The sequence below is a fragment of the Ornithorhynchus anatinus genome, chromosome 7, assembly GCF_004115215.2.
Source record: "Ornithorhynchus anatinus isolate Pmale09 chromosome 7, mOrnAna1.pri.v4, whole genome shotgun sequence".
NCBI lineage: Eukaryota > Metazoa > Chordata > Mammalia > Monotremata > Ornithorhynchidae > Ornithorhynchus > Ornithorhynchus anatinus.
The window spans coordinates 16,205,724-16,218,510 of NC_041734.1; the positions used below are offsets into that span (position 1 = coordinate 16,205,724).

Genomic DNA, 12,787 nt, shown 5'->3' on the forward strand with positions numbered 1-12,787 from the left:
GAGGTCCTGGGTACTAGGTACTGGGGCAGATACAAACTAATCAGGTTGGACACAGTCCCTGTCCCACATGGGGCTCACATTCTTAATCCCCATTTTACAGAAGAGGTAACTGAGGCACAGAGAAGTTAAGTGACTCACACAGCAGATAAGTGACAGAGCGGGGATTAGAACCCAGGTCCTTCTGACTCCCAATCCTGGGTTTTATCACTAAGCCACGCTCCTGCCCTGCAATTCTCTCCATCCTCTTTCCACATGATCAGCTGCCGGTTTATCCCTGTTGTTGGTCCATTGGAAAAAGTACCGCTCTAGCAATTAAGATACTTGGGTTCCAGTTCTGGCTCTGTCTTTAGCAGGCTAACATGGGCAAGGCATGGACAAGTGAACGGCACAGTGTGCTGCTCCACTCCCTGCCCACTTACTCACTTGGTCCATTATACACCCCAGAGAGAACAAGACCGGCAGAGGGGAGAGAGTGTGAGTAACCCTTCTCAAGCCCACTAATTCTATAATCAATCCCTCTGTCCAGGATCTTGGTCCTGAGGTCTTCGGTCTTATCTGCGGTTCCTTTGGAGATTTCATCCATCATCACTGCTGCCAGTCTTCTCCTGAGAGCCTGCCAGAGAGTCTCATGATGATGATGAAGGTATTTGTTTAAGCATTTACTTTGTGTCAAGCACTGTTCTAATCACTGGGGTAGATGCAAGCTAATCAGGTTGGACACAGTCCCAGTCCCACAGGGGGCTCACAGTCTTAATTCGCATTTTACAGATGAAGTAACTGAGGCACAGAGAAGTTAAGTGACTTGCTTGCCCAAGGTCACCCAGCAGACAAGTGTCAGAGCAAGGATTAGAACCCAGGTTCTTAGGACTCCCAGGCCCGTGCTCTATCCACTAGGCCATGTTGTTTCCCTAGTCTTCTGGTGGGATATAAAACCGAATATTGACATTTAACCCCTGAATTTCTCATTCTTAAAGGAATGCTGTTTTCACCAATAAAATACATCAGACAAGGTCAGAGCTGTACTAATATTTTATTTTAATTCTGTAAACATAATTCTTTGAGACTTAACAAACCAACTTTAAAATTGCAAACAGTAACAGCCAGAAGGATACCCCCAAATATTCTAGATGAATCCTGCCCTGACCTTTGAAAAAGTCTTATGTTACATCCCTTTAAACATTCCCCTAAGAAACAATACTCTTAAGCATCAAAAAAAGAAAATAAGGTTGAACTAACCACGTCTTGATGTCTGAATTATTTTCAACATAAACTGAAAGGAAGGTTTGGGTAATTGAACAGTAAAACCATTCATTGTTTTGAGACTTTTTGGAGGAATGCCTTGTGGAAATTGTCTACAAGTTATTCATTTGAATTCTTGGGCTATCTAGAACAGCTTTTGGTTGAAATTTCTGAAAGGGCAAATTCTATTCCTAAACTTCTGGGGTATTTCATTGAGAGATATGCTAGCAGATTTCAGAGAAGCAGTAGAGTTGAAACAATTTACACTGAATTATGTTGGACAGCAAAGTTGTTCGTATTTAATTTAAAAAGGCTCATATTAATATTAGAGATATTTTCCAATTCAACAGTTTATTACTGTGTATGTGTGTGTGCTCTATATGCATATATGTATGCATGTGCATTTGTGCCTGTATGTTTAACTTTCTAATCTTTGGACTCCCACTGAATCAGTGAAAAGACGATGTGTGAAAACCATAGCCCCAAGCTCTGATTTATGCTAAAAACACTGGCCCAAAAAACCCAGCTTCAGAAATTAATTGATAGAAGTGGTAGAAGTTGAATACAATTTTAAAGATGTCATTTTTTTACTGAGGAGCAAGAAATCAAGCATTAGAGCATATAAACCTATAAATTCTTCAAACATGACTGGTGAGTCTAAAAAAAAAATCCATACAAAAAATAGAATGTGTGCCCTGACATACACTTGTATCATATTTTTCAACGGATGTCTTTTTGTTTATTTCCTCCCACTCCCTTCCTGTTTTTTTAAATTTCTCTATACAAAATAGATTTATTTAGTGCAAATATTGTTATGTCTTAAATTACTCATTTATAAAGAGGTTAAACATAGCAGCCGCTACTGGAATTAAATGTCAAAATACGCTAACTTTAATAGAAAAATGGTATTTTGGTTTACATCAGATGATTTATGAAGTACTTTCACAGAACTAATTTTGGCAAAAAGTTTTACTGTAAGATGTCAAATGTGACATTGTCTTTTTATTTTTATATTACATACACTTAAGAAAAGAAGCATCCATCTGTTTTTTGTTTTGTTTTCAATAGATAAGAACTCAGAGTAGGGAGGCTTTCATTTTATCTTGTTTCAGCTTATAGTACTGGTGCAGAAATTTGGTAACTCATCTTTTAAACTCATTTCTGTTTCTCTGTGTGTGGTCATCCCCTTCAGACTTATGAGTATTTGAACAATATTGTATCAAAACAAAAAAAGGACTATTCTCACTTGGGATAAACCAAGAAACTAATGAGACTTTTAAGAGACTAGAGTTACCACTCTCTTCTCGGGGATAAAGTTAATAGTTTAAGAAGCAGAAGAATAATAGATTTTGGCTCCCTTTTTTCAAGGTTGAAGGCAGCCCCTGTCTCTTGAATGGTTGCTGTTGATATTTTAAATAAGGAAGGGAGGGTTATGTATCCTGTAGATGATCCTGTAAAAAGGTCTTTTATGCATGAAATGAGTATGTTTGAATTTCTGAGAAGATTTAAAAAACTCTTTGGTTGTACCAGTTTGGGCCAGTGATATTATATTTGGATCTCTTAAAAGATCTCTCTGAAGAGGTGACTTTCTGCCCTTTCAATCATGCTAGATTGCCTACGATTCAAGTAGAAATGGATTAGAATCTAGAAAAGCTACCTATCAGTGAGCATAGAGCAAAATAAAAGGGTAAAGACCTGGAAGAAAATAATTCCTTTTGGAACACTTTATTGTATTTACACCTCTGAATTTTGATAATGCCGCATACTTTACATAATGTACAGTTAGAGTAAGACACTATTTAGTATCTTTTCTTTTCATTCACCCTCTAGACTGCGCTTGTTGTGGGAAGGGAACATATCTACCAACTCTGTTGTATTGTACTCCCCAAGCGCTTAATGCAGTGCTCTGCACACAGTAAGCGCTCAATAAATACCATTGATGATCCTCACCAGTGCTTAAAAGGCAAGGTCTCCTTAGAAACAATAAAGAGTTGATAATATAGTTCAGGTTTCTCCTAATTTCTGAACAGCCTCAGAGGCTGATTCATTGTTTTCATTTATTCATTGAAAAGCTAATTTCATTTAGGGAAGTGGGATCTGAAAAGAAAAACTGTACTTGGGATGGATTTGATTCACTAGGCCACTGAAATATTGCTTGATTTTAGCACAGCTGGTTTCATTTCAATAGAAACAATGCCAAAACATTGCAGATTTCCCCTATCACCCAGAAATGAATCTACCTATCTCTAAGCCTAGTGTCTTTTGGTCTTCCTACCCATGACTTGTTACTGTGGTCATTAATATAAAGATTTTGACTGAGTAGCAACTGCAGCAAAATAAATACAGCATTATTTTTGCAATGCACTAAGAGAAAGCCAGCACATAAATGCATTTGGAAAATACCTAAAAGACCCACTATTCAACTGTTGGCCAACTGCTTGCATGTCCAACCATGGAAAACAATTGGGAATTGCAGGTTTAGTGGATGGAGCAAGCAAAACATATGGACTTCCAGATGTTTCGTATTTGCCAACACAGACATTTGGGGCTAAGTTCCTGATGAAACCTTCAGATTGACAGATGGGAGGGTTGCTGATAAAAGCTTTGGAACTTAATGAAAAGCAGGAACAGTTTGTTGAAGATACTGTGAGGAACATTCCCTTGTTAATCATTCCTTCCTTTTATCTCCAGTTCCCTGAGAAATTTCACTGCTGGCCAGTGGTGATTTCCCTTTATCTGGCCACATTTTACTCATGTTTCTTGAATTTTGTACTGGAACTGTGGGAATGAGGTGCATTAGAATGAACAGCCTATTTAGAAATGACAGCTGAAAACTCAACGCAACACACCCTCTCTTCTCCGGGAACTCAGTTCACCAATGACAGTGGGGACTTAGTACTTAAGGTCACTTTCTTTAATCAGTGTACTGCTGCTGGAAGTTTTCCTCCTGCTTCTTTGTTGGCTGATAGGTAGATTGTTTGTGGAGGGACAATTGCCCCAAGGACAAGATTCCTAGGGTAATTTCCTCATTTTTATGCCTAGGTTTCTCCTTTTCTCATTCTGAAATAACAATCTGGAATGACATCTTCCCACTGAGTTTGTTTTTAACATCTTAAGACCTTTGCAGGACAAATCAGAAACATATTTTATTCAGTGCAGTCACTGAGGGGAGCACTAAGCACGAAGATACAATAAAAAACAATAGGAATGTATCATAATGCGGCATATATTATCCTTGAACCCAAGACAGCAGTTCATACACTACACAAGTTAACATTCCCAAATACATTAGCACATCACTAGCGCAGTTCCCGTTTCTATATTTCCAGAGCATTTTGGCAGATCAATACAGAGCAAGCTAACTAATGAATGTCCCCCACCCCAGGATGTCTGGTGGTAACAGGGTATTAGGGCAGTTAACAGCGACAGAGGATCTCACGGGCCCCAAACGCCGGGACCTTTAACAGACCGCGTGTGGGTAGACGGAACACTTCCTTGTGCCTTTACGACACTTTCAGCGTTCCACCGGCACCAACAGAAGAAAAGATTTGAAGATACCAAGAGCTCCTTCCCCCATGACAAGGTTTCAGCATGTTCGCCTGCCTTTGAAACTACAATATTACATGGCTACCTCATTGCGTTCCACCACCGCCTAAGCACGAGCTGCCCATCGTGAATAACAGCCACGTGTTTTAGCGGTGGGAGCCGATTGGTCTAAATCCCACTCATGGTTGTTGCGGGTGGAGGCCTATTTAGAATACTGTAACGTGCTGTACTTTGTGATCCGACTTCGAGATGCGCTGGGGGAGGCGGATCCGATCGTCTGGTTAAAGTGATCGGAGGTCCTCATATGGCCAATCGTAGCGCTGCCACTCATGCCCGCCCCACTCAGGCCACTGCTGCCCCCTCCCACGCCGCTCATTCCAAGAGTACCTCCGCTTAGGCCTCCTCCACCTCCGCTCAAGCCAAAACCGCCCCCGCTCATGCTGCCGCTCACGCCAGCCCCACCTTGGTTGGTGCCTACCATGCTGCCGCTACTCATGCCTCCCCCGCCCATGCTGGTGTCGATCAGACTCCCACCCCCCAGGCCCCCGCTGGTCGTGCCGGCTCCCGAAACGACTCTCTCGGTCACGATCACGTTATGGGCACCGGACAGCTCAGGGTGAATATTTATGTTGCCCATTAAGCCCGAAGAGGGTCTGATAACCCTCTCCGTCACCACCACGTTAGAAGAATCTCTAGGGTCAGGGAGAGTCAGAGTGTTAGGGAGCCTTGAGTTGGGGGCAATGATTCTCTCTGTCACTATGACGTTGGAGCTATCCCTGAGGTTGGGCACGTCTAACATGCCGTGGAAATCGGAGCCGGACATGGGACCCAGCACTCTCTCTGTCACCACGACGTTCGATCCGTGCCTGGGGTCGTGAACGTGGGCAGAGGGCTGCAGAGTCATGCCCGAGGTGGTGTAAGACTCAGTCACCGTAACGTTACCGTAGCCCAAAGGATCAGGGATAGGGGTGGCGGGCTGAACCCCGGGCCCCGAGGGATAGGTGGTCTCCGAAACAACCGTCGTAGTCCCGAAGGGTGGAGGCACCGGGGGACATCCGTTAACCAGAGTGTCCGGTCCTTGCGAAGGATAGCTCGGCTCAGCGCTCTCCGTGGTCCACTGGTGCTCCGTCTCTGTAAACGATTCAACGTCCTTCCCCATGCTAATATCGGCTAATCTCTTGAATTTGGGCCCTAGGGTATCCAGGAAGCTGTCATCCAAATCTTCTCCAATGAAACTGCAACAGCCGATGGAGCCGGCAGAAGAACCTACCCCTTCGATATCATAGATGAGCAAGCAGTCGTTGGAGGGCCGGCCTTCGTCTTCATCCGCATATGCAAATGCTTTCTAAATTGGGAGAGTGGTGGATCCACACATTAGTCACCTATGTAGAGCATTCCAAACAAGTATTCTAAAGGATCAGGTCCCCTTAGTATTGTTTTTAAAGAGTGGCTAGAAAGGCACTGGATAAATTACAATTTCAAGAACTGTTGTGTATATATATATATATATATATATATATATTTCTACATATACATATACACATATATACATATGTATATGTATATGTATATACATATATACACATCTTTTTTACCAGTATGTCCATGCCAGAAACTGAACCAAAGCATTGTGGATAGAGCTCATGAGTTCAATGATTCTGGCGTACGATCCAATCTAACACCTGAAAATGGGAAATGGATAAATTCTGCATTCTTTGTTGAGTACTCAAATTACCAGTTCTGTGTGACTGTCTGTGATCAGTCCTAATATTTATTTATTAAGCACTTACTTTGTGCCAAGCACTGTGCTAAGTACTGGAGGAGATAAAAGTTAATCAGCTGGGATACAGTCCCTGTCGTTCATAGTCCAAGAGGGAGGGAGAATAGGTTTTATCCCTCTTTTACAGATGAGGAAGCTGGGGCAGAGAGAAGTTAAGTGACTTGCCCAAGGTCAACACAGCAGGCAAGTGGTGGTTTTGGAATTGGAACACATGTCTCCTGGACTCCTAGTCTTATATTCTTTCCACTAGGACATACTGCTTCCTTCAGCGCTTAGAACAGTGCTTGGCATATAGTAAGCGCTTAACAAATTCCATAGTTATTATTATTATTATTATTCTGCAACAGCACAGCCCATCTGAGTTAAGAAGAAGATATCATTGACTGGGAACAATATTTCATCCTTAGAGATTGGTCTTTGGCCAAGGAAAAAGTAGGGACTTTTTTGCTCTAATAGCCTGAACCTTTTAGGAGAGGCCAATTGGAGCCAATTCAAGGTTTCTGATCATTTATATTGGAATTGTTTCCATGTTCTGCAGATGTTTATCCCTGTTTAACTCAATGAAGCAATGGAGTGAATTTGATTCTGTTCAAATATCCCTTTCCAAACATAAGCGTAGAAAACATAATCAATCAATCAATCATACTTATTGAGTGCTTACTATATGTAGAGCTCTACACTAAGTACTTGGGAGAAAACAATATAATAATAACGATGGCATTTGTTAAGTGCTTACTATGTGCCAAGCACTGTTCTAAGCACTGGAACAGACTTGGTAGACATGTTCCCTACTCCCAGTGAGCTTGCACAGAAAACCAAAGAACATAAAAATTGGAGGAAAAAGAATCTTGATAAATATTTGTCTCATCTATGTTGTTTAAAATATTAGACTGCAACATCCTAAAGCGAGGGACCAAGTCTTGTATAAGTTTTGCTTTGCACTAGTACAGAGCCCTGTCAGGCCTGTGAGTCCCCTTAGGCTTCGGGAAACTTCCTTCATCTTCCTTCACTGCCTCTACCAGCACACTCGCACACACATACACCCTCCCCGCCCCCCCCAACACACCCTCTCCTCCTCCTCTTTTCCCCTCCTCCACTCCCTCCTGGGCCCCAAGACGACCCTGGAACTGACGAAGCAAGACTAAATAAATGTCCACTGTTTAATTCATCTCCCTCCCTTGCTTCTGTCTACCCGGACCAAATGATGTGGTGAACTATTCTGGGAATTTGACTATTATAGATTGCTCACCTGGATCACTCAAACCCCAACTCTCACCCCTTCCTCCAAAAAGGGTTTTCCTCCTGAAAGGCATTTTTTTGAAAAACTGGAATTATTCAGATAATTCCTTTATCACTCTACCTCCCATTGCTGCGACTGACACAGCCTTTATCATTTCTCTCATCTCTTCCAGATTACAGATGAAAATTCTAGACCAAATAGTGTGCTTTTTATATACAGTAAATGTTAAAATAAAAAAATAACTAATGCCAAACTGTGTAAGACCAATGGATCATTCAGCCTGTATTTTGCTTTACTCAGTGGCACCCGAGAATGCTTGGAGGAATAGAGTGATAATGCCTGTTTTCCCATCCTGGTTTTTAGTTTTTAGTCTCTAGACTCTAAGCTTGTTGTGGGCAGGGAATGTGTCTGTTTATAGTTATATTGTACTTTCCCAAGCACTTAATATAGTGCTTTGCACTCAGTAAATACAACTGAATGAATGAATGGTTTAAAAGTTGTTCTAGCCCTTTTTACATCATTTATGCCAGAGATTGAATCACTTCCTAGTATAAAGCAACTTTTGCCAACTGTCCTGGAAACTGCTGTTTATTAATTATCAAGTGCTTATGTGCCAAGCACTACTTTAAGAGCTGGGATTATGTGCCAAGCATTATTTTAAGAACTAGGATAGATAGAATCAGCTAAGACTAAGACCCTGTTCCACATAGAGCTCACAGTCTTAGGGGAAGAGAGAATTGGTTTTTAATCCCCATGTAAAATGAGGAAACTGAAGCAAAGAGAAGTTACATGACTTGCCAAGGCCACAGAGCAAGCAAGTGGTGGGGCCCAATTTTAATCAGTACTAACAGAGTATACCTGTGACTTACCTGACAGAAGTAGTTCTTCACAAAATTTGAATTCACACCCCCTTCTCTGTAGTCCATCATGGAATTTCTTAATAGAGTTCCAGAGTGGCCAGGACACACTTCAGGAACCACAGACGTTTTAACGCCAGTCGTCATTTCAAGGCCAGAAGCTCCTCCTCCCATTCCTCCTCCTCCGATGTCTCTTACTTCTCTTCCTCCATACTCATTGGTATACACTCCTAAAAATGGTGGTTAAAGTTCAAAGTTAGCATTTCATGGACCTTTAAACTTCGGTAATGTCTTTCCACTTCATCACTAATGTACATTACTGAACAAACAAAGGGACACACAAAAAAGAAAACCTGGGCCCAGGGTGATTCAAGAAAACACAGTGGGAAATCTTAAGTGCCGGCATTAGATACAACATGCTTTTTCACCTTCCACGTTCTACCTCTTGATTTTTCTTGTCCATCACTTCTTAATCTCCCAAGAACAACTAAGTTTTTCTGCTTCTAGTTTTCTAACTCTAATTTATATTTTTGTTTTAATCTCCAACTCAATTCCTTCTGCTTTCTGATTTCTTTGATCCCATTCTCAGCAACGTCTGGGGACATTTTGTGCTTGACTATGGAATACAATATGCTAAAAAGTCTCTTCAGGGCTTTAAAGACAGAATGACCATCTCTTTCTCTCTCTGAGGACTTGATTTACCACCACAGACTGAGGCAAATATTAAGCAGGCTAGAGCCCAGTGAGACATTATCTAAACCTTGTTGTCATCCATCTTCATTCTATTTTTTTCATGTGTATTCTTTCTTGGCCTTGTTGCGGACCCAATAGAAAGCAATCCCATTTTCTAGATGGGGCCCTGTACACAGGGGTCAAAAAAACATTTCAATGGGATCTCATGACAGTGGCAGTATTAAAGACCAGGGAGCATCGAAGATTCAGGATGCCTTTGGTGCCTTTGACAATCTACAACCCTCGGGCACTTTAGAGAGATGGGCTTTAGAAACACTTGGTGGAATAGTGCTTGTTGACTTCTAGGCCTGAATCTAGCTGGAGAGTGGGGATGGGAACAAACTAAGATTTTCCAATCAGTTGGTTCCTGAGTCCAGAGCTCAGGGAAGGGAAAGAGCAGTATGATTCTCTGCTTGGCTTGGAGGTTGCTCTCCTGTCTCCTCCCTGTGCTGCTATTGTCTGCATCTAACCAGAGGGACACATTTCTTCCAACTGGAGGCAGTATTGTAGTAGTTTTAATGTACTCCCGCTTGGGTGCAATGCCCTACACAAAGCACTTGGAAAGTACGGAAGGAGCTGCTCACAAGGAGCTTACACTCTAAATAAGGGAGGCAATCACAAACACATTTGCAATGAGAATGGTCAATTTATCAATGGTATTAATTGAACTTTTACCGTGTGCAGAACACTGTGTTGGTCAAAATGAAAGCGTGCATGCATATATGCGTGAGTGCTCAGGATGGGTATGAATACATTAGATTCTAGAATTGGCTGATGGAATGATATGGCATAGGGTACTGGGAGATGAATTGGGTTAGGCATGTTGGAGGAAGTAGGGCTTTAGATGTGCTTTGAATATAGGGAGACCTGTGATTTTGGGTGGGAGGATTCCCAAGCCAGAAGAACAGTGTGAGTGAGGTGATGGAGTCAGGTGTGAAATATAGCTAGAAGTTCTTGGAGTTTAATGGCCTAAATTTAGGATGCTGAGAAATAGTAACTTAGGGAAAAACAATTTATTTTGTGATGCTGCACTCACAGGACCTACATAGTAGACATAATATACTAGCCATTTTGAGAAGCAGTGCATTTTAGTGGAAAATAGCACAAGCCGGGAGTCAGAGGGATCTGGGTTCTAATTCTGGCTCTGCCACTTGTCTGCTGTGTCACCTTGGGCAAATGACTTAGTTTCTCCGTGCCTCATTTACCTCATCTGTAAAATGGGGATTAAGACAGTGAGCTTCACCTGGGACAGGGACTGTGTCCAACCTATCTTCTATCTACCCCAGTGCTTGGTTCAATGCCTGATACATAGTAAGAGATTGATAAATGCCATAAAAAATGGACCCAAGGCTCCTGTAGAAGCAAAACTCTCCCTGTGATTGGATATTGGAAGAAAATCATAAAGTGAAAAAAACTCCTTTTCCCATCTATGTATGAGCAGGGATTCCCATTAAAAAATAATGATCTTGGGAAGAGTCTTTAATTTTCAGTAAAATCCCAGAATGCCATCAGAACCTCAAGGTTTGAATGTTAAACTTCCCTAAAGAGTTGATGATTGTTCGCTAAGATGTAAATTTAGCCAAGGAATTGGGGCTCCATGATCCTGGACAAGAACACCATGGCAATGATAGCAAGAGTGAGCATACCTTTCCTCTCCCGGCTAGAAAATGCCTTTTCTTGTAATGAGAAATTTTCTTCTGAAATGAAAATGAAGCCTTGCCAGAGCATTGACTGATCAATAAAACTCATAAAAACAGAGGAAAAGCTTGACTTCTACTTACCACAAGTGTCCATCCCTTCATTAGTGGTGGTCATTGGAACACAAATGTTGGTTATATCCTAAGGAAGGAAAAAAGAACGGAGAATTTCTTCCTGTTCACAGTTTAGCAGTTGGCTTTTTCTTCCTTTGAATTCATGGCACCGACTTGTTTTTGCTTTACAATATACTTAATTTAGAGGTTCCCCAGGGATGCCCCCAGGACTTCCAAGGTCTGTTTAAATCCCAACCTATCAGGTGAACGACTCCAGGGGAGCCATTCGAGGGCATTTAAGCCAATCAGCGCTCACCCTGTCTTCCGGCTGCGGTCCTTCTACAGCCCAGGAATGAATTGCCCCTTCGGGGGTACATTCTGGCACAGGCTGAAAGCCTCCTCCAACAGCGCTTGCCCCTCCGCAGTCACATGTCATCAGCAAGAAGGGAACCACTAGAAGACAAAGGGGACAAGGCGTTCATGGCTTGGTGGATAGAGTATGGACCTGAGACTCAAAAGGTCACCTGTTCTAATCCTGACTCTGCCACTTGTCTGTCGGGCAACCTGGGGCAAGTCACTTTGTTTCTCTGGCCCTCAGTTACCTCATCTGTAAAATGGGGACTGAGGCTGTGAGTCCCGCATGGGATAGGGACAGTGTCCAACCCAATTTGCTCGTACCCACCCTAGAGCTTAGCACGGTGCCTGTAACATAGTAAGAGCTTAACGAATATGACAATTATTATGATTATTATTATTCAATTAGAAAAGAGTCTCCCATCCTGGTGAAACGGCATTTGAAATGAAATGTAATGTACAGAAATAGAAAATCTAACTGGAGAAATCACTGGACAGGAAACAAAATAACCCAACAACTTTGTCACGTGGCTGACATCAAAATATATAGAGAGACTGCACAAGGTATCCCGTTCAATGAGATTACTATGTCCAGTGGCTATTTGTAGTCCAGAAAAATAAAGTTATTTGTTACAATATTTATGGAATTTAAAATGCTTATCAAGCCACAAGAATTTTTCTAAGTGCTGGGGTAGATACAATACGATCAGATCAGGCACAGACCCTGTCCCATATCAGCCTTGGGAATTTCCACATAATGGAAAGAGCTGGAAATGCATACCACTGCTAATTTGGCAGAAGTAGCATGGCCTAGTGAGACCAGCACAGGCCCGAGAGTCCAGAGCCCTGGGTTCTAAACTTGACTCTACTACTTACCTGCAAAGACTGTGAACTAGGATATGATAGTTTTGGAAAGAGATTAGATAGCACAATGTAATACTCACATAACAACATCAAGAAGCCCAAAATGAGAAGTCCAATGCCGGCAGGACCGAAATATGCTTTTCCGTTTCCTCTTCCCCCGTCATAACCAGGACTTTCAGTATTAGTATCTTTGTCAGAACCACCTGATGTACTGCTGCCTTGAAAACTAGAATCAGTAAAGCCACTAGGACCTACAGTTGCAGTCCCCTCAGGTCCTCCAGGACCGCCTGGTCCACCGCCTCCTGTGGAAGAACCTTGCCCTCCGGCTTGTCCACCAGAATTATTAGAATCGTTAATGTCAAAAACATCATTAAGATCTAGAACAATGGTACCAGTGCATGTTCTTTGAGCAGCATCTGTAACA

The 12,787-nt window shown here is 42.1% G+C and overlaps 1 protein-coding gene across 1 annotated transcript in view; it reads right to left on the minus strand.

Moving 5' to 3' along the window:
* Positions 1 to 1,013: 1,013 nt before the first annotated feature.
* Positions 1,014 to 12,787, minus strand: part of DSG1 (desmoglein 1) — a 134,277-nt gene continuing 122,503 nt past the window's right edge. Inside the window, exons 12-17 of the mRNA XM_001515284.5 lie at positions 12,444 to 12,779; positions 11,462 to 11,598; positions 11,176 to 11,233; positions 8,675 to 8,892; positions 5,278 to 6,130; positions 1,014 to 5,184 (exon numbers count right to left, since the gene is read on the minus strand). Coding sequence (XP_001515334.3) covers positions 4,988 to 5,184; positions 5,278 to 6,130; positions 8,675 to 8,892; positions 11,176 to 11,233; positions 11,462 to 11,598; positions 12,444 to 12,779 — 1,799 coding nt within the window. The 3' untranslated portion in view covers positions 1,014 to 4,987. The remainder of the gene's footprint in view (positions 5,185 to 5,277; positions 6,131 to 8,674; positions 8,893 to 11,175; positions 11,234 to 11,461; positions 11,599 to 12,443; positions 12,780 to 12,787) is intronic.